Source organism: Mustelus asterias, unplaced genomic scaffold (genome assembly GCF_964213995.1).
Source record: "Mustelus asterias unplaced genomic scaffold, sMusAst1.hap1.1 HAP1_SCAFFOLD_799, whole genome shotgun sequence".
Classification (NCBI taxonomy): Eukaryota; Metazoa; Chordata; class Chondrichthyes; order Carcharhiniformes; family Triakidae; genus Mustelus; species Mustelus asterias.
This window is the reverse complement of record NW_027590746.1, coordinates 132,557-155,100: the sequence shown is the minus strand read 5'-3', so window position 1 is coordinate 155,100 and position 22,544 is coordinate 132,557. Positions and strand designations below refer to the sequence as shown.

General features: G+C 50.3%; 1 protein-coding gene across 1 annotated transcript in view; it reads left to right on the top strand.

Moving 5' to 3' along the window:
• Positions 1-1,360: 1,360 nt before the first annotated feature.
• The window catches only part of LOC144487450 (uncharacterized), a 142,169-nt gene continuing 120,985 nt past the window's right edge, over positions 1,361-22,544 (top strand). The window contains exons 1-2 of the mRNA XM_078205528.1: positions 1,361-1,609; positions 3,374-3,560. Coding sequence (XP_078061654.1) covers positions 1,361-1,609; positions 3,374-3,560 — 436 coding nt within the window. The remainder of the gene's footprint in view (positions 1,610-3,373; positions 3,561-22,544) is intronic.

Here is a 22,544-nt window from a genome sequence, read left to right as displayed (position 1 = left end):
CCACTAGCTGGCTTGAGCACAAGCTTGTCCACAATAGACCACAGATACTGGTGACTGGTACCAGTCTATGATCTGAGGTCTCGGATCAAAACCAGACACGGAGGATTAGGGAGGATAGTCATGGGAGATGATAAGGAGGCCCACTGGACAAGGAGTATTGTACACTCAAGGACTCCAGATGGAGAAAGAAAGATAATATTGATGATGTGCCATGAGTCGTGTCCATGAGACCACGAGCTGATCATGCATAAGCCCACCTTACGTAATGCCTTTTTCATTGGATATGTGGCTGCTGTATGTAATCTGTCATCAATATTATTGGACAAGGTCCAGCCATGATGGCCTGTGTAGATGTTTGAAAAATGTATAAGAATGGATGTTTTTCCTTTGTTGGTTGGAGAGAGGCACTGGGTTTAACAGAAGCCATCTCCCCGCCGGCGAAAATAAACCGTTTGATGCGAGACCCAACCCTGAGCGCTGAGTGATTTCTTTGAGAGTCTCTCCTGCTAACAGTTTAGTGCTGTGACTCAGATTCCTCAGTCAACCAATACCATCAGAGAACTGGGTGAGTATATTTACTCATTATAAGTATAGACTTATCCCGGGACACAGGTGGTGTTCGGCGACTGACGAATTCCGAAATTGTGAAGAGGGTGTGGCCAGCAGACAAAATGGCGGTGGGTAGTTCGTTAAGAGATGGAGGCATTGTTGGATATTATTTATTGTATTGGAATAAGTAACTGACTTGTGACAGACTATTAGCTAAGAGACGTGTCCACTACAAGTAGCGTGGACATAAGCGTGGACCTCTGAGAGCGGTTCACGTCCCCAATTATGACAAGTAACGAAAGCGAGCTGGAATGGGGGCCAGAAGGCTTCTTGACCCACGGAGAAAAATAAGTTATTGACAAAATGATCAAATCAGGTTGGAAGCCCCACGACCCCCAGAACACCAGAGGGAGTGTTGGAAGGCAGAAAAGAAAGAAAAGGATGAAAAGGCATTAGTTTTAATACTCCGTGCCCATGTAATTCTGACAGAAAAAGTAAATGCATGTGTTAACAGTAGAAAACAGCAGCTGTCAGTTATGACAGGACAGACAGTGTTGCCAGCACTCACAGAACAAATCCCGAGTGCTCCACCCTATACCGACGAGGTAGAGATGCTCAGTAAAGGTTTAGGGAGGCAGGGGGACGCTCCGCCACCTGATGCCCCAGAGACTCAGATTACAGCAGCCCCTGTAAAGATTGAATACATCCCAGTGATTCCTGCTCAAAAGGGAATACGGGGAATAGCCCCGGGGCACCCGCACGACCACCACAGTTGCGGATGACATATGTCTCCCTATCCCCTGGGGAGACGATGGCATTGTTGGATAAATTGCCCGTACTGAAGCCTCGCAGTAGTAACGCAGTTTTCTGGGAGAGGCTTAAAGAAATACAGGTCTGCCATCGCCTCCACAATCGGGATGTTACGGGGCGAGTTAGAACAAAAATGCCTGAAAACTACTGGCTGCGATTGCAGGCTGCTCACCAGGATGGAAGTTGGTGTGCGGACCTGACCACAAACGCCCAGCAACAGGTGCAAGACTTCCTGGCTTTTAAGGCTGACGTCAGGTTCCCGTAAATTGGAGTGCCATCATAGAGGTCACCCAAAACAAAGGAGAAGGAGCACAAGTATATGCGAACAGGAAGTTTGAAGCTTTCCTTGCACATAGGGACTTAATAGGATGGAGGGTTATAGGTCGGCTTAAAAGGTAGCGTTATATTCGGCACAACTTATGGGGCCGAAGGGCCTGTTTTGTGCTGTAGTTTTTCTATGTTTCTATAGCGGCATGCCTAATGCCGATCGACAGACCCCAGCCTTCCTCCAATTATATCATGACGAACTGAGTCCTCTGCAACAGGCGATACTAAAGAGAGGGTTGGTACCTTTTAACAATTACGATAGAGTTATAGAGGTTTACAGGCCCTTCGGCCCAACTTGTCCATGCTGCCCTTTTTATTAAAACCCCTAATCTAATCCCAATTGCCCGCATTTGGCTCATATCCCTCTACACCCATCGTACCCATGTAACTATCCAAATGCTTTTTAAAAGATAAAATTGTACCCACCTCTACTACTACCTCTGGCAGCTTGTTCCAGACACTCACCACCCTCTGTGTGTGAAAGAATTGCCCCTCTGGACACTTTTGTATCTCTCCCCTCTCACCTTAAACCTATGCCTTCTAGTTTTAGACTCCCTTACCTTTGGGAAAAGATATTGACTATCTACCTTGTCTGTGCCCCTCATTATTTTATAGACCTCTATAAGATCACCCCTCAGCGTCCTACGCTCCAGAGAAAAAAGTCCCAGTCTATTCAGCCTCTCCTTATAACTCAATCCATCAAGTCCCGGTAGCATCCTAGTAAATCTTTTCTGCACTCTTTCTAGTTTAATAATATCCTTTCTATAAAAGGATGACCAGCATTGCACACAGTATTCCAAGTGTGGCCTTACCAATGTCTTGTACAACTTCAACAAGACACCTTGCAACAGACTTTTAGGCATCCAACAATCAGACAACGGACAATTACAATGGAAATGAGTATGACCAATCCATGTAATAAGTAAGATTCCCAGGACCCCCCCACTAGCCATTCCAGCCAGTTACTTCCTTCCTTGGGTCCCCGTCTGAAGCTATCAAGTTGTTCTCTGATGCTATTGATGACCTGTGTAATGTTATCAGACTCATCTGTGACATGGGTTATGCATTTATTGCCTATAATTGTACACACTCCCCCTTGTTGTGCTAACTGATAGTCCACTGCGTATCGTGTCTGTTGAAACAGCCCGTAGAGCACAGAGTCCCCCATCCCTGGAAACAGCCCGTAGAGCACAGAGTCCCCCATCCCTGGAAACAGCCCGTAGAGCACAGAGTCCCCCATCCCTGGAAACAGCCCGTAGAGCACAGAGTCCCCCATCCCTGGAAACAGCCCGTAGAGCACAGAGTCCCCCATCCCTGGAAACAGCCCGTAGAGCACAGAGTCCCCCATCCCTGGAAACAGCCCGTAGAGCACAGAGTCCCCCATCCCTGGAAACAGCCCGTAGAGCACAGAGTCCCCCATCCCTGGAAACAGCCCGTAGAGCACAGACTCCTGCGTCACCGAGCTGCCCGTGATGAACCTCGACAAATACCACTGCATCTCACTCCAGACCTTCTTTGCAAAGGCACATTCCACAAGGAGGTGTGCGACCATCTCATCAGCCCCGCAGCCGGTTCGAGGGCAGCGTGCGGTTGTGTTGAAACCTCGAGCGTGCATGAGGGATCTGAAGGGGAGTGCCCTTCTCCCCACCAGCCAAGCTAGGTCTTGGTGCTTGTCTTCTGGGAGAAGTCAGACCAGCAACATCTTCTGTGCACCTTTTGGAAGAAGAGACGCGAGCACGTTCCATTCTGCTCCACGGAGCAGACCCTGGACCAGAAGATGACCTTGGAGGCCTCCGAGGCAAAGAGCGAGGCTTGCCGGCTCTTCACCTCCCAGAGATCCTCCTTGACACCAACCCCCAACGACTGCAGATGGAGTAGCTCCTGCATGCTTTTCTGGATTCGGGACATTTCCCCCCATCTCTCCCTGGCCTTCTGAACCCCTTTGCGGATGAAAAACCTTTTGATGTTGTCCTTGATTGTTTTCCACCAGAGCGATGGAGACTCAAAGAAGGATTTCACAGTTCTCCAACCCTGGTGCACCAGTGAAGTCCCTCAGCCGCCTCTACCAGATGCTGTAACTCCTGTTTATCTCTAGAGATGTTCTTCCACTTCCTGCTTCTTCGTAGATGTTGCTGGTCTGACTTCTCCCAGAATGCACCTGTGAAGTCCCTCAGCTGCCTCTACCTCATCTGTACCTTGCTTACCTGTTCCTTTTCTTTAAGTGTTCATTTATTCCACTGGATCATTTCCCTTACCTCTTTCTTCTTACCAATCTACCAATCATTAAACTCACACTCCCATTCTGCCTTACGTAACTCTTTGCTAAATGCCTGAATGCTCTCTCTCCCCTCTGCTATGTTAGAACATAAGAACATAAGAACTTGGAGCAGGAGTAGGCCATCTGGCCCCTCGAGCCATACAATAAGATCATGGCTGATCTTTTTGTGGACTCAGCTCCACTTACCCGCTCGCTCACCATAACCCTTAATTCCTTTACTGTTCAAAAATCTATCTATCCTTGCCTTAAAAACATTCAATGAGGTAGCCTCAACTGCTTCACAGGGCAGGGAATTCCACAGATTCACAACCCTTTGTGTGAAGAAGTTCCTCCTCAACTCAGTCCTAAATCTGCTTCCCCGTATTTTGAGGCTATGCCCCCTAGTTCTTGTTTCACGTGCCAGTGGAAACAACTTCCCTACTTCTATCTTATCTATTCCCTTCATAATCTTATATGTTTCTAGAAGATCTCCCCTCATTCTTCTGAATTCCAATGAGTATAGCCCCAGTCTCCTCAGTCTCTCCTCATAAGCCAAACCTCTCAACTCCGGAATCAACCTAGTGAATCCCCTTTGCACCCCCTCCAGTGCCAGTATATCCTTTCTCAAGTGAGGAGACCAAAACTGTACACAGTACTCCAGGTGTGGCCTCACCAGCACTTTATACAGCTGCAACATAACCTCGCTGTTTTTAAACTCCATCCCTCTAGCAATGAAGGACAAAATTCTATTTGTCTTCTTAATTACCTTCTGCACCTGCAAATCAACTCCTTGAGATTCTTGCACAAGGACACCCAGGTCCCTCTGCACAGCAGCATGCTGCAATTTTTTACCATTTAAATAATAGTCCATTTTGCTGTTATTCCTACCAAACTGGATGACCTCACATTTACCAACATTGTACTCCATCTGCCAGACCCTTGCCCACTCACTTAGACTATCTATATCCCTTTGCAGACTTTCAGCATCCTCTGCACACTTTGCTCTGCCACTCATCTTAGTGTCATCTGCGAATTTTGACACACTACACTTGGTCCCCAACTCCAAAACATCGATGTAAATCACAAACAATTGCGGTCCCAACTCTGATAAACGCATAGTGGTCCATTTTGGCAGGTCAAATGGGATGAAGGAGTACAATATAAAGGGAAAGACTCTTAGTACTGTAGAGAATCAGAAGGGTCCACAGGCCTCTAAAATCGGCCCCGCAGGTGGAGGAGGTGGTTAAGAAGGCGTATGGTGTGCTGGCCTTTATCAATCGAGGGATTGAGTATAGGAGTCCGGGGATAATGATGCAGCTATATAAGACCCTCGTCAGACCCCACTTGCAGTACTGTGCTCAGTTCTGGTCGCCTCACGAGAGGAAGGATGTGGAAAAGATTGAAAGGGTGCAGAGGAGATTTACAAGGATGTTGCCTGGATTGAGTGGCATGCCTTATGAGGATAGGCTGAGGGAGCTCGGTCTTTTCTCCTTGGAGAGACGTAGGATGAAAGGAGACCTAATAGAGGTGTCTAAGGTGTTGAGAGGCATAGATCGGGTGGACTCTCAGAGGCTTTTTCCCAGGGTGGAAATGGCTGCTACGAGAGGACACAGGTTTAAGGTGCTGGGGGGTAGGTACAGGGGAAATGTTAGGGGGAAGTTTTTCACACAGAGGGTGGTGGGCGAGTGGAATCGGCTGCCGTCAGTGGTGGTGGAGGCAAACTCAATAGGGTCTTTTAAGACTCATGGATGCGTACATGGGACTTAATAGGATGGAGGGTTATAGGTAGGCCTAAAAGGTAGGGATATATATTATATGTTCGGCACAACTTGTGGGGCCAAAGGGCCTGTTTTGTGCTGTAGTTTTTCTATGTTTCTATGTTTCTACGATCCCTGAGACACACCACTAGTCACTGATCGCCAACCAGAAAAACACCCATTTACCCCCACTCTTTGCTTTCTGTTAGTTAACCAATCCTCTAGCCATGCTAATATATTACCTTTATCACCGTGCACCTTTATCTTATGTAGCAGTCTGCGGCACCTTGTCAAATGCCTTCTGGAAATCCAGATACACCACATCCACAGGTTCCCCATTGTCCACTGTACATGTAATATTCTCAAAGAATTCCACCAAATTAGTCAAACATGACTTGCCCTTCATGAACCCATGCTGCATCTTACCAATGGGACAATTTATATCCAGATGTCTCGCTATTTCTTCCTTGATGATAGATTCAAGCATTTTCCCTACTACAGAAGTTAAGATAACCGGCCTATAGTTTCCCACCTTTTGTCTACCCCCTTTTTTAAATGTTTTGATCGAAGCTAATGATTTTACTCTTTGAAAGTTACCACAAAATCTTGTAACACAAAGATCCATCCTGTGTGGGACAGAATGGGTTAACTCTCTTCTTGTTTCAAAATGGGGCATAGTACATTTTCTCAAATGAATGTCATCACATCAAAACCCCATACTTCTGAATCAAAGATTAATCCCTATCTTTCCATTGTTAAGATTAATCCAAAACAAGATTTATCACAATCACTTTTAAATATCCTGATCTGATCTTCAGGTAAGCGTTCTCCAAGGCGGCCTTCACGACACACGACAGCGCAGAGTCGCTGAGCAGAAACTGATAGCCAAGTTCCGCACACATGAGGACGGCCTAAACCGGGATGTTGGATTTATGTCACATTATCAGTAACCCCCACAGCTTGCCTCCTGGACTTGCGGGCTGTCCTGTCTGGAGACAATACACATCTCTTTAACCTGTGCTTAATGCTCCCTCCACCCACATTGTCTGTATCTTTAAGATCTGGTTGGTTGTAGGGATTCGCATTCTAATCAGTATTCTGTAACTTGATTTTGTGTCTCTGTGCCCTGTTTGAGAGCACATTTCCACTCCATCTGACGAAGGAGCAGCGCTCCGAAAGCGAATGGTATTTGCTACCAAATAAACCTGTTGGACTTTAACCTGGTGTTGTTAAAACTCTTACTGTGTTCACCCCAGTCCAACGCCGACATTTCCACATCATGACTCCCATCAAACACTCCCAGGACAGGTACAGCATGGGGTTAGATACAGAGTAAAGCTCCCTCCACACTCTCCCCATCAAACACTCCCAGGACAGGTACAGCACGTGGTTAGATACAGAGTAAAGCTCCCTCCACACTCTCCCCATCAAACACTCCCAGGACAGGTACAGCACGTGGTTAGATACCGAGTAAAGCTCCCTCCACACTGTCCCCCATCAAACACTCCCAGGACAGGGACAGCACAGGATTAGATACGGAGTAAAGCTCCCTCTACACTGTCCCCCATCAAACACTCACAGGACAGGTACAGCACGGGGTTAGATACGGAGTAAAGCTCCCTCTACACTGTCCCCCATCAAACACTCACAGGACAGGTACAGCACAGGGTTAGATACAGAGTAAAGCTCCCTCTACACTGTCCCCATTAAACACTCCTAGGACAGGAACAATACGGGGTTAGATACAGGGTAAAGCTCCCTACACACTGTCCCCATCAAACACTCCCAGAGCAGGTACAGCACGGATTTTGATACACACTAAAGCTCCCTCTACACTGCCTCCATCAAACACTCCCAGGACAGGTACAGCATGGGGTTAGCTACACAGTAAAGCTCCTTCTACACTGTCTCCATCAGACACGATGTGGAGATGCCGGCGTTGGACTGAGCTAAACACAATAAGAAGTTTAACAACACCAGGTTAAAGTCCAACAGGCTTCTTTGGTATCAAAAGCCACTGGCTATATAAACCTGTTGGACTTTAACCTGGTGTTGTGAGACGTCTTACTGTGTCCATCATACGCTCCCAGGACAGTTACAGCACATGGTTAGATACAGAGTAAATCTCCCTCCACCCTGTCCCCCATCAAACACTCCCAGGACAGGTACAGCACATGGTTAGATACAGAGTAAATCTCCGTCCACCCTGTCCCCCATCAAACACTCCCAGGACAGGTACAGCACATGGTTAGATACAGAGTAAATCTCCCTCCACCCTGTCCCCCATCAAACACTCCTAGGACAGGTACAGCACGGGGTTAGGTACAGATTAAAACTCCCTCTACACTGTCCCTATCAAACACTCCCAGGGCAGGTACAACATGGGGTTTGATACAGGGTAAAGCTCCCTCCACACTGTCCCCATCAAACACAGTAAGAAGCCTAGCAACACCAGGTTAAAGTCCAACAGGTTTATTTGGTAGCAAAAGCCACTAGCTTTCGGAACAGGCTGTCCCTTCGTCAGGTGGGTGGGAGTTCTGATCACAAACAGGGCACAAAGACACAAACTCAATTTACATGAATAATGATTGGAATGTGAGTCTTTACAGCTAATCAAGTCTTAAAGGTACAGACAATGTGAATGGACAGAGCATTAAGCACAGGTTAAAGAGATGCGTATTGTCTCCAGACAGGACAGCTAGTGAGATTTTGCACATCCAGGCAGGTTGTGGGGGTGACAGATAGTGTGACATGAACCCAATATCCCGGATGAGGCCGTCCTCATGTGTGCGGAACTTGGCTATCAGTTTCTGCTCAGCGACTCTGTCGTGTGTCGTGAAGGCCACCTTGGAGAATGCTCACCCAGCGATCTGAGGCTGAATGCCCGTGACCCCTGAAGTGCTCCCCAACAGGAAGAGAACAGTCTTGCCTGGTGATTGTCGAGCGGTGTTCATTCATCCGTTGTCGTAGCGTCTGCATGGTTTCCCCAATGTACCATGCCTCAGGACATCCTTTCCTGCAGTGTAACAGGTAGACAACGTTGGCCTAGTTGCAAGACTATGTACCGTGTCCCTGGTGGATGGTGTTCTCGCGTGAGATTATGGCATCCGTGTCGATGATCCGGCACGTCTTGCAAAGGTTGCTGTGGCAGGGTTGTGTGGGGTGTCAGACAATGGTCTGTTTGAGGTTGTGCGGTTGTTTGAAGGCAAGAGGTGGGGGTGTGGGGATGGCCTTGGTGAGATGTTCGTCTTCATCAATGACATGTTGAAGGCTCCGGAGGAGATGCCGTAGCTTCTCCACTCCGGGGAAGTACTGGACGATGAAGGGTACTCTGTCCACTGTGTCCCGTGTTTGTCTTCTGAGGTGGTCGGTGCGGTACAATGCACATCTCTTTAACCTGTGCTTAATGCTCCCTCCACTCACATTGTCTGTACCTTTAAGACTTGATTAGCTGTAAAGACTCACATTCCAATCATTATTCATGTAAATTGAGTTTGTGTCTTTGTGCCCTGCTTGTGATCAGAACTCCCACCCACCTGACGAAGGGACAGCCTGTTCCGAAAGCTAGTGGCTTTTGCTATCAAATAAACCTGTTGGACTTTAACCTGGTGTTGTAAGACTTCTTACTGTGTTAACCCCAGTCCAACGCCGGCATCTCCACATCATAACACCCATCAAACACTCCCAGGACAGGTACAGCATGGAGTTAGATACAGAATAAAGCTCCCTCTACACTGTCCGCATCAACCACTTCCAGGGCATGTACAGCACGGTGTTAGGTACAGAGTAAAGCTCCCTCTACACTTTCCCCATCAAACACTTCCAGCACAGGTACAGCACTGGGTTAGATACAGAGTAAATCTCCCTCTGCACTGTCCCCATCAAACACTCCCAGGACAGGCACAGCATGGGGTTAGATACAGGGTAAAGCTCCCTCTACACGGTCCCCATCAAACACTCCCAGGACAGGTACAGCACGGGGTTAGATACAGAGAAAATCTCCCTCTGGACAGTCCCCCTCAAACACACCCAGGACAGGTACAGTACGGGGTTAGATACAGAGTAAAGCTCCGTCTACACTTTCCCCATCAAACACACCCAGGACAGGTACAGCACGGTGTGAGGTACAGAGTAAATCTCCCTCTACATTGACCTAATCAAACAGTCCCAGGACAGGTACAGCACTGGGTTAGTGATGCACGTCAATTGAACTCAAGACACGAGGCTTCGGTAACTGAAGGCTTTTATTGCCTAACAATGGAACTACTAGAACGTAAGTACACCATCCCAGACTGACGAGGTCCCGCCCGAGCAGGGGGTCTTATACCTCTCCCAGGAGGCGGAGCCCGACTGGGATGTGCCACAACAGTAACAACCACAGGTGTATTAATCCCACCCTAGCCCAACAACAACATTAGAACAACCCCACAGTGGGAACCAACGATGGTTCACCACATTCACCCCTCCTTTGAGAACAAAGGCCGGCGGGGTGCGAAAACAGACTAAAAAAAAAAGTCAACAGATTATCAGTCCAGACGGTCTGGAGGACTGCACCGTCATTGTGACCTCCTCAATACCGGTGGTGACACCGGAGTAGGTGCTTGCGGTGGTGTTCTCTCCAAAACAGCGTCCGGCTGTCCTCTCGCGGACTCACAGGCCGGTTGACCCTGATGAAGCGGTAGTGCAGGGGATCCCGGTACATTCTGCGATGGCGCCGATCTCCGGGGCTCAGGCAAGCTGTACATTGGAGTATAACTGTTAAGCACTGGCCCCGGTGCTGACCGCGCCACGTCCGGGGAAGAAATAAGGGATAAGGGATTCGTCACTAGGGGTATGGGAGCGACAGGAGTTGCTACGTCCCCTGCGGGCGCCAGGTCTCGGATCGAGACTGTGTCCTCTCGCCCGTCAGGATATGCCACATAGGCATACTGAGGGTTGGCGTGGAGGAGGTGGACCTGTTCGACCAAGGGGTCGGACTTGCGGGCCCTTACATGTCGCCGCAGAAGGACGGGTCCTGGGTACGTCAACCAGGCTGGTAAAGATATCCCCGAGGACGACTTCTGAGGGAATCAGAACATCCTCTCGTGGGGAGTAGCATTGGTTGCCGTACACAGGAGGGAGCGAATGGAGTGAAGCTCATTTGGGAGGACCTCCTGCCAATGGGAGGCTGGAAGGCCTTTGGACTTCAGCGCCAATAGGACAGCCTTCCAGACTGTAGCATTCTCTCTTTCCACCTGTCCATTGCCCCTAGGGTTGTAACTCGTGGTCCTACTAGAGGCAATCCCGTATGAGAGCAGGAATTGCCTCAAGTCATTACTCATGAACGACGAGCCCCTGTCGCTATGTATATAGCTGGGGTACCCGAACAGGGTAAAAAGATCACGGAATGCCTTGATCACCGTGGCAGTCGACGTGTCCGCGCAGGGGACAACAAACGGGAACCGGGAGTACTCGTCTATTATGTTCAGAAAGTACACGTTCCGATCTGTTGAGGGAAGGGGGCCCTTAAAATCCACACTCAGCCTCTCGAAGGGGCGAGTGGCCTTGACCAAATGTGCCCGGTCAGGTCGGTAAAAGTGCGGTTTGCATTCCGCGCAAATCCGACAGCTCCTTGTCACTGACCTGACGTCCTCCACCGAGTAAGGCAGGTTGCGGGCTTTGATAAAGTGGTAGAGCCGAGTGACCCCAGGATGGCACAGGTCATTATGGAGGGCGTTCAAGCGATCCTCCTGCATAGTAGCGCATGTTCCGCGCGAGAGGGCATCCGAGGGCTCATTGAGTTTCCCTGGACGATACATAATATCGTAGTTATAGGTGGAGAGCTCAATTCTCCACCGCAAGATCTTGTCATTCTTGATCTTGCCCCTCTGCGTGTTATTGAACATGAACGCCATGGACCGCTGGTCCGTGATCAGGGTGAACCGCTTCCCCGCCAGGTAATGGCACCAGTGTCTGACGGCCTCCACAATGGCCTGGGCCTCCTTTTCCACCGCTGAATGCCGAATTTCGGGACCTTGGAGGGTGCGGGAAAAAAACGCGACGGGCCTGCCTGCCTGGTTTAGTGTGGCGGCCAGGGCGAAATCAGATGCATCGCTTTCCACCTGAAAAGGGATGGATTCGTCTACCGCGTGCATCGTGGCTTTCGCAATGTCGTGTTTCAATGCCTTGAAGGCCAATTGGGCCTCTGGCGTGAGTGGAAAAGTCGTGGACTTAATAAGCGGATGGGCTTTGTCCGCGTAGTTGGGGACCCACTGCGCATAATAGGAGAAGAAGCCTAGGCATCTCCTCAGTGCTTTTGCGCTAGCGGGCAAAGGAAGTTCAGCAAGGGGGCGCATACGGTCGGGATCAGGGCCAATGACCCCGTTTTCCACTACGTATCCCAGGATGGCTAACCGGCGCGTACGGAATACACACTTCTCCCTGTTGTAGGTCAAATTCAGGCGAGATGCAGTGCGTAAAAAGTTCTGGAGATTTGTGTCATGGTCCTGCTGATCACGGCCGCAGATGGTGACATTATCCAGGTACGGGAAGGTAGCCCGCAGCCCGTTCTGGTCCACCATTCGGTCCATAGCACGCTGGAAGACCGAGACCCCATTGGTGACACCAAATGGAACCCTAAGAAACTGATACAGACGACCATCCGCCTCAAAAGCCGTGTAGTGTCGGTCCTCTGGGCGGATGGGGAGTTGGTGGTAGGTGGACTTAAGGTCTATGGTGGAGAACACCCGGTACTGCGCAATCTGATTGACCATATCAGATATGCGCGGGAGAGGATACGCATCCAGCTGCGTATATCGATTAATGGTCTGACTGTAATCAATGACCATCCGGGGTTTGTTCCCGCTCTTAACCACCACAACCTGTGCTCTCCATGGACTAACACTGAGCTGTATGATCCCTTCTTTGAGGAGCCGCTGAACCTCAGATCTGATGAAGATCCGATCTTCAGCGCTGTAACGCCTACTTTTAGTAGCGATGGGCTTGCAGCCTGGTACCAGATTCTTGAATAAAGAGGGTGTGGTGATCTTTAATGTAGAAAGACTGCATGCGGGGCGCTTTGGACAATTTGGAGACTGCAGCTGTTCCCCTACTGTCAGCGAAGGGAGTGGCCCACCGTACTGTAGGATCACACTCTTCATGTGGACCATAAAGTTTAGTCCGAGGAGAATTGGTGCGCAAAGATGCGGCAACACAAGGAGCCTGAATCGCTCGTAAATTGTGCCCTGCACTTTCAGAGTTACCACACAACGTCCTTGAACAGGGACAGACCGGGACCGTGATGCCATAGAGATTGTCTGTTTGGCAGGTTGAATCTGGAGTCCACACCTCTTTACAGTGTCAGGGTGAATAAAGCTCTCAGTGCTCCCGCTGTCAATCAGACAATAAATTGCACGACCATTTACCTCTATGTCCATCATTGAACAGTCAAGCCTGTGGTGCTTAGCCTGGTTCAGGGTGATCGACGCCACCGTTGGCCCTTGAACGTCACTGCAGGCAGCTGAGGTCGATGCTGAGGACCCCTGCTGGTCGCTCCTGGTCGTCATCGACCAAAATGGCCGCCCCCATGAATCGCACATGGTTGAGGGCGCCAAGCGTAGCGACTCCCGGTGGTCATCCTCCTCCGACTCCGTCGACCATCATGGCGTCGTCCTGGACTCGCACGTGGACGAACCCCGTGGGTACTTCGACGACGATGGTGATGATCCCCGTTCTGAAGGGTCACAGGCTGCACTGCCGTTCTTGGGCTTTGATCTGCACACCTTCGCGTAGTGCCCCTTTTTACCGCATTGATTACAGACCACCGCTTTAGCAGGACACTTTTGTCGTGGATGCTCGGCCATTCCGCAGAAGTAGCACCGCGGGCCGCATGGGGCTGCCGCTGTCGTCGGGTCTACATGGGAGCACGCCATAACACTGCACTTCGAGCCCGTGGGGCGAGGAGGGATTTGTGACTGCTCCTGCCACGTTGTCTCCACGTGGTCCTCCGGATACAGGACCAAGCTCTTCGAAGCCGCCTCAAGCATTTCAGCCATTTCCATAGCTTGGGTCAGGTTGAGATTCCCCTTTTCTAGCAGCTTGAGACGGATGTACGAAGATCCTACCCCTGCCACAAACGCATCTCGGGCGAGGTCATACATATACTGCTCAGCCGACACAGCTTTGCAGTCGCAGCCCCTGGCAAGCTGCAAGAGCTCATTGGCGTAATTCTCCATGGTTTCGCCCGACTGCCGACGTCGTGTAGCGAGGAGGTAACGAGCGTGGATCTCATTGGGAGGTTTCGTGTAGCGCTTTTTTAAAAGCTCGAGGGCCCTCGGGTAAGTGGTGGCCGCACGGATCGCGAGGTAGACAGTGTCGCTTACCCTCGCATGGAGGACCCGGAGTCTGTCATCATCTGTGATGACCGCTGCGGAGGCTGCCAGGTAGTCCTCAAAACACTTCAGCCAGTGGTCGAAGGTGTTAGAGGCGCCCACCGCACGTGGATCCAGCGTCAGACGCTCTGGCTTTAAGATTAGTTCCATACTCTCCTTTTCATCGAGAGCTTAGTGTTAGGCAATAAAATTGATGCACGTCAATTGAACTCAAGACACGAGGCTTCGGTAACTGAAGGCTTTTATTGCCTAACAATGGAACGACTAGAACGTAAGTACACCATCCCAGACTGACGAGGTCCCGCCCGGGCAGGGGGTCTTATACCTCTCCCAGGAGGCGGAGCCCGACTGGGATGTGCCACAACAGTAACAACCACAGGTGTAATAATCCCACCCTAGCCCAACCACAACATTAGAACAATCCCACAGTGTGAACACCCTAGCCCAACAACAACATTAGAACAACCCCACAGTGGGAACCAATGATGGTTCACCACAGTTAGATACAGAGTAAATCTCCCTCTGCACTGTCCCCATCAAACACTCCCAGGACAGGCACAGCATGGGGTGAGATAGAGGGTAAAGCTCCCTCTACACTGTCCCCATGAAACACTCCCAGCACCGGTACAACACTGGGTTAAATACAGAGAAAATCTCCCTCTGCACTGTCCCCATCAAACACTCCCAGGACAGGCACAGCATGGGGTTAGATACACAGTAAATCTCCCTCTACACTTTCTCCATCAAACACTCCCAGGACAGGCACAGCATGGGGTTAGATACAGAGTAAAGCTCCCTCTACACGGTCCCCATCAAACACTCCCAGGACAGGTACAGCATGGGGTTAGATACAGAGTAAAGCTCCGTCTACACTTTCCCCATCAAACATACCCAGGACAGGTATAGCACGGTGTTAGGCACAGAGTAAGGCTCCCTCTACAATGTCCCCATCAAACATTCCCAGCACAGCTAGAGCACTGGGTTAGATACTGAGTAAATCTCCCTCTGCACTGTCCCCATCAAACACTCCCAGGACAGGCACAGCATGGGGTGAGATAGAGGGTAAAGCTCCCTCTACACTGTCCCCATCAAACACTCCCAGCACTGGGTTAAATACAGAGAAAAGCTCCCTCTGCACTGTCCCCATCCAACACTCCCAGGACAGGCACAGCATGGGGTGAGAGCGAGGGTAAAGCTCCCTCTACACTGTCCCTATCAAACACTCCCAGCACCGGTACAGCACTGGGTTAAATACAGAGAAAATCTCCCTCTGCACTGTCCCCATCAAACACTCCCAGGACAGGCACAGCACGGGGTTAGATACACAGTAAAACTTCTTCTCCACTGTCCCCATCAAACACTCCCAGGGCAGGTACAGCACGGTGTTAGGTACAGAGTAAAGCTCCCTCTACACTGTCCCCATCATACTGTCACAGCACCGGTACAGCACTGGGTTAGATACAGAGTAAATCTCCCTCCTCACTGTCCCCATCAAACATTCCCAGCACAGGTACAGCACGGGGTTAGATACAGAGTAAAGCTCCCTCTACACTGTCCCCATCATACAATCCCAGCACAGGTACAGCACTGGGTTAGATACAGAGTAAATCTCCCTCTGCACTGTCCCAATCAAGCACTCCCAGGACAGGCACAGCACGAGGTTAGATACAGGGTAAAGCTCCGTCTACACGGTCCCCATCCTACACTCCCAGGGCAGGTACAGCACGGGGTTAGATACAGACTAAAGCTCCCTCTACACGTTCCCCATCAAACACTCCCAGGACAGGTACAGCACGGGGTTAGATACAGAGTAAAGCTTCCTCTACACTTTCCCCATCAAACACACCCAGGACATGTACAGCACGGTGTTCGGTACAGAGTAAAGCTCCCTCTACACTGTCCCCATCATACAATCCCAGCACAGGTACAGCACTGGGTTAGATACAGAGTAAATCTCCCTACTCACTGTCACCATCAAACACTCCCAGCACAGGTACAGCACTGGTTTAGATACAGAGTAAATCTCCCTCTGCGCTGTCCCCATCAAACACTCTCAGGAAAGGCACAGCATGGGGTTAGATACAGAGGAAAGCTCCCTCTACACTTTCTCCATCAAACACTCCCAGGACAGGCACAGCATGGGGTTAGATACACAGTAAAGCTCCCTCTACACTGTCCCCATCAAACACACCCAGGACAGGTACATCACGGTGTTAGGTACAGAGTAAAGCTCCCTCTACACTGTCCCCATCATACAATCCCAGCACAGGTACAGCACTGGGTTAGATACAGAGTAAATCTCCCTCCTCACTGTCACCATTAAACACGATGTGGAGATGCCGGCGTTGGACTGGGGTAAACACAGTAAGAAGTTTAACAACACCAGGTTAAAGTCCAACAGGTTTATTTGGTAGCAAAAACCATTAAACACTCCCAGCACAGGTACAGCACTGGGTTAGATACAGAGTAAATCTCCCTCCTCACTGTCACCATTAAACACTCTCAGGACAGGTACAGCACTGGGTTCGATACAGAGTAAATCTCCCTCTGCACTGACCTAATCAAACATTCCCAGCACAGGTACAGCACTGGGTTAGATACAAAGTAAATCTCCCGCTGCACTGTCCCCATCAAACACTCCCAGCACCGGAACAGCACTGGGTTAAATACAGAGAAAATCTCCCTCTGCACTGTCCCCATCAAACACTCCCAGCACAGGTACAGCATGGTGATAGATACAGAGTAAAGCTCCCTCTGCACAGTCCCCCTCAAACACATCCAGGACAGGTACAGCACGGGGTTAGATACAGAGTAAATCTCCCTCTACATTGACCTAATCAAACAGTCCCAGGACAGGTACAGCACTGGGTTAGATACAGAGTAAATCTCCCTCTGCACTGTCCCCATCAAACACTCCCAGGACAGGCACAGCATGGGGTGAGATAGAGGGTAAAGCTCCCTCTACACTGTCCCCATCAAACACTCCCAGCACCGGTACAGCACTGGGTTAAATACAGAGAAAATCTCCCTCTGCACTGTCCCCATCAAACACTCCCTGCACAGGTACAGCACGGGGCTAGATACAGAGTAAAGGTCCCTCTGGACAGTCCCCCTCAAACACACCCAGGACAGGTACAGTACGGGGTTAGATACAGAGTAAATCTCCGTCTACACTTTCCCCATCAAACACACCCAGGACAGGTACAGCACGGTGTTAGGTACAGAGTAAATCTCCCTCTACATTGACCGAATCAAACAGTCCCAGGACAGGTACAGCACTGGGTTAGATACAGAGTAAATCTCCCTCTGCACTGTCCCCATCAAACACTCCCAGGACAGGCACAGCATAGGGTGAGATAGAGGGTAAAGCTCCCTCTACACTGTCCCCATCAAACACTCCCAGCACCGGAACAGCGCTGGGTTAAATACAGAGAAAATCTCCCTCTGCACTGTCCCCATCAAACACTCCCAGCACAGGTACAGCATGGGGTTAGATACAGAGTAAAGCTCCCTCTACACTGTCCCCATCAAACACACCCAGGACAGGTACATCACGGTGTTAGGTACAGAGTAAAGCTCCCTCTACAGTGTCCCCATCATACAATCCCAGCACAGGTACAGCACTGGGTTAGATACAGAGTAAATCTCCCTCCTCACTGTCACCATCAAACACTCCCAGCACAGGTACAGCACTGGTTTAGATACAGAGTAAATCTCCCTCTGCGCTGTCCCCATCAAACACTCTCAGGAAAGGCACAGCATGGGGTTAGATACAGAGTAAAGCTCCCTCTACACTTTCTCCATCAAACACTCCCAGGACAGGCACAGCATGGGGTTAGATACACAGTAAAGCTCCCTCTACACTGTCCCCATCAAACACACCCAGGACAGGTACATCACGGTGTTAGGTACAGAGTAAAGCTCCCTCTACACTGTCCCCATCATACAATCCCAGCACAGGTACAGCACTGGGTTAGATACAGAGTAAATCTCCCTCCTCACTGTCACCATTAAACACTCCCAGCACCGGTACAGCACTGGGTTAAATACAGAGAAAATCTCCCTCTGCACAGTCCCCATCAAACACTCCCAGGACAGGCACAGCATCGGGTTCGATATAGGGTAAAGCTCCTTCTGCACAGTCCCCATCAAACACTTCCAGGGCAGGGACAGCACGCGGTTAGATACACAGTAAATCTCCCTCTGCACTTTCTCCATCAAACACTCCCAGGACAGGCACAGCATGGGGAATGATACAGAGTAAAGCTCCCTCTACACGGTCCCCATCAAACACTCCCAGGACAGGCACAGCATGGGGTTAGATACAGAGTAAAGCTCCCTCTACACGGTCCCCATCAAACACACCCAGGACAGGTACAGCACTGTGTTAAGCACAGAGTAAGGCTCCCTCTACAATGTCCCCATCAAACATTCCCAGCACAGGTACAGCACGGTGTTAGGTACAGAGTTAAGCTCCCTCTGCACTGACCTAATCAAACACTCCCAGCACAGGTACAGCACTGGGTTAGATACAGAGTAAATCCCCCGCTGCAGTGTCCCCATCAAACATTCCCAGGACAGGCACAGCACGGGGTTAGATACAGAGTAAAGCTCGCTCTGCACAGTCCCCCTCAAACACATCCAGGACAGGTACAGCACGGGGTTAGATACAGAGTAAAGCTCCGTCTACTTTTTCCCCATCAAACATACCCAGGACAGGTATAGCACGGTGTTAGATCCAGATTAAATCTCCCTCTACATTGACCTAATCAAACAGTCCCAGGACAGGTACAGCACTGGGTTAGATAGAGAGGTAATCTCCCTCTGCACTGTCCCCACCCAACACTCCCAGGACAGGCACAGCATGGGGTGAGATAGAGGGTAAAGCTCCCTCTACACTGTCCCCATCAAACACTCCCAGCACCGGTACAGCACTGGGTTAAATACAGAGAAAATCTCCCTCTGCACTGTCCCCATCAAACACTCCCAGGACAGGCACAGCATTGGGTTCGATATAGGGTAAAGCTCCTTCGACACAGTCCCCATCAAACACTTCCAGGGCAGGGACAGCACGGGGTTAGATACACAGTAAATCTCCCTCTACACTTTCTCCATCAAACACTCCCAGGACAGGCACAGCATGGGGTTAGATACAGAGTAAAGCTCCCACTACACGGTCCCCATCAAACACTCCCAGGACAGGTACAGCACGGGGTTAGATACAGAGTAAAGCTCCGTCTACACTTTCCCCATCAAACATACCCAGGACAGGTATAGCACGGTGTTAGGCACAGAGTAAGGCTCCCTCTACAATGTCCCCATCAAACATTCCCAGCACAGCTAGAGCACTGGGTTAGATACTGAGTAAATCTCCCTCTGCACTGTCCCCATCCAACACTCCCAGGACAGGCACAGCATGGGGTGAGATAGAGGGTAAAGCTCCCTCTACACTGTCCCCATCAAACACTCCCAGCACTGGGTTAAATACAGAGAAAAGCTCCCTCTGCACTGTCCCAATCCAACACTCCCAGGACAGGCACAGCATGGGGTGAGAGCGAGGGTAAAGCTCCCTCTACACTGTCCCTATCAAACACTCCCAGCACCGGTACAGCACTGGGTTAAATACAGAGAAAATCTCCCTCTGCACTGTCCCCATCAAACACTCCCAGGACAGGCACAGCACGGGGTTAGATACACAGTAAAACTTCTTCTCCACTGTCCCCATCAAACACTCCCAGGGCAGGTACAGCACGGTGTTAGGTACAGAGTAAAGCTCCCTCTACACTGTCCCCATCATACTGTCACAGCACCGGTACAGCACTGGGTTTAGATACAGAGTAAATCTCCCTCCTCACTGTCCCCATCAAACATTCCCAGCACAGGTACAGCACTGGGTTAGATACAGAGTAAATCTCCCTCTGCACTGTCCCAATCAAGCACTCCCAGGACAGGCACAGCACGAGGTTAGATACAGGGTAAAGCTCCGTCTACACGGTCCCCATCCTACACTCCCAGGGCAGGTACAGCACGGGGTTAGATACAGACTAAAGCTCCCTCTACACGTTCCCCATCAAATCCTCCCAGGACAGGCACAGCATGGGGTGAGATAGAGGGTAAAGCTCCCTCTACACTGTCCCCATCAAACACTCCCAGCACAGGTACAGCACTGGGTTAGATACAGAGTAAATCTCCCTCTGCACTGTCCCCATCAAACACTCCCGGGACAGGCACAGCACGGGATTAGATACAGTTACCCTCTACACAGTCCCCATCAGACACTCCCAGGACAGATACAGCACGGGTTTAGATACAGGGTAAAGCTCCCTCGACACTTTCCCCATCAAACACACCCAGGAAAGGTACAACACTGTGTTAAGCACAGAGTAAGGCTCCCTCTACAATGTCCCCATCAAACATTCCCAGCACAGGTACAGCACGGTATTAGGTACAGAGTTAAGCTCCCTCTGCACTGACCTAATCAAACACTCCCAGCACAGGTACAGCACTGGGTTAGATACAGAGTAAATCTCCCTCTACATTGACCTAATCAAACAGTCCCAGGACAGGTACAGCACTGGGTTAGATACAGAGTAAATCTCCCTCTACACTGTCCCCATCAAACACTCTCAGGAAAGGCACAGCATGGGGTTAGATACAGAGTAAAGCTCCCTCTTCATTTTCTCCATCAAACACTCCCAGGACAGGCACAGCATGGGGTTAGATACACAGTAAAGCTCCCCCTACACTGTCCCCATCAAACATACCCAGGACAGGTACAGCACGGTGTTAGGTACAGAGTAAAGCTCCCTCTACACTGTCCCCATCATACAATCCCAGCACAGGTACAGCACTGGGTTAGATACAGAGCAAATCTCCCTCCTCACTGTCCCCATCAAACACTCCCAGCACAGGTACAGCACTGGGTTAGATACAGAGTAAATCTCCCTCTACACGGTCCCCATCAAACACTCCCAGGACAGGTACAGCACGGGGTTAGTTACAGAGTAAAGCTCGCTCTGCACAGTCCCCCTCAAACACATCCAGGACAGGTACAGCATGGGGTTAGATACAGAGTAAAGCTCCGTCTACACTTTTCCCATCAAACATACCCAGGACAGGTATAGCACGGTGTTAGGTACAGATTAAATCTCCCTCTACATTGACCTAATCAAACAGTCCCAGGACAGGTACAGCACTGGGTTAGATACAGAGTAAATCTCCCTCTACACTGTCCCCACCCAACACTCCCAGGACAGGCACAGCATGGGGTGAGATAGAGGGTAAAGCTCCCTCTACACTGTCCCCATCAAACACTCCCAGCACCGGTACAGCACTGGGTTAAATACAGAGAAAATCTCCCTCTGCACTGTCCCCATCAAACACTCCCAGGACAGGCACAGCATCGGGTTCGATATAGGGTAAAGCACCTTCGACACAGTCCCCATCAAACACTTCCAGGGCAGGGACAGCACGGGGTTAGATACACAGTAAATCTCCCTCTACACTTTCTCCATCAAACACTCCCAGGACAGGCACAGCATGGGGTTAGATACAGAGTAAAGCTCCCACTACACGGTCCCCATCAAACACTCCCAGGACAGGTACAGCACGGGGTTAGATACAGAGTAAAGCTCCGTCTACACTTTCCCCATCAAACATACCCAGGACAGGTATAGCACGGTGTTAGGCACAGAGTAAGGCTCCCTCTACAATGTCCCCATCAAACATTCCCAGCACAGCTAGAGCACTGGGTTAGATACTGAGTAAATCTCCCTCTGCACTGTCCCCATCCAACACTCCCAGGACAGGCACAGCATGGGGTGAGATAGAGGGTAAAGCTCCCTCTACACTGTCCCCATCAAACACTCCCAGCACTGGGTTAAATACAGAGAAAAGCTCCCTCTGCACTGTCCCAATCCAACACTCCCAGGACAGGCACAGCATGGGGTGAGAGCGAGGGTAAAGCTCCCTCTACACTGTCCCTATCAAACACTCCCAGCACCGGTACAGCACTGGGTTAAATACAGAGAAAATCTCCCTCTGCACTGTCCCCATCAAACACTCCCAGGACAGGCACAGCACGGGGTTAGATACACAGTAAAACTTCTTCTCCACTGTCCCCATCAAACACTCCCAGGGCAGGTACAGCACGGTGTTAGGTACAGAGTAAAGCTCCCTCTACACTGTCCCCATCATACTGTCACAGCACCGGTACAGCACTGGGTTTAGATACAGAGTAAATCTCCCTCCTCACTGTCCCCATCAAACATTCCCAGCACAGGTACAGCACTGGGTTAGATACAGAGTAAATCTCCCTCTGCACTGTCCCAATCAAGCACTCCCAGGACAGGCACAGCACGAGGTTAGATACAGGGTAAAGCTCCGTCTACACGGTCCCCATCCTACACTCCCAGGGCAGGTACAGCACGGGGTTAGATACAGACTAAAGCTCCCTCTACACGTTCCCCATCAAAC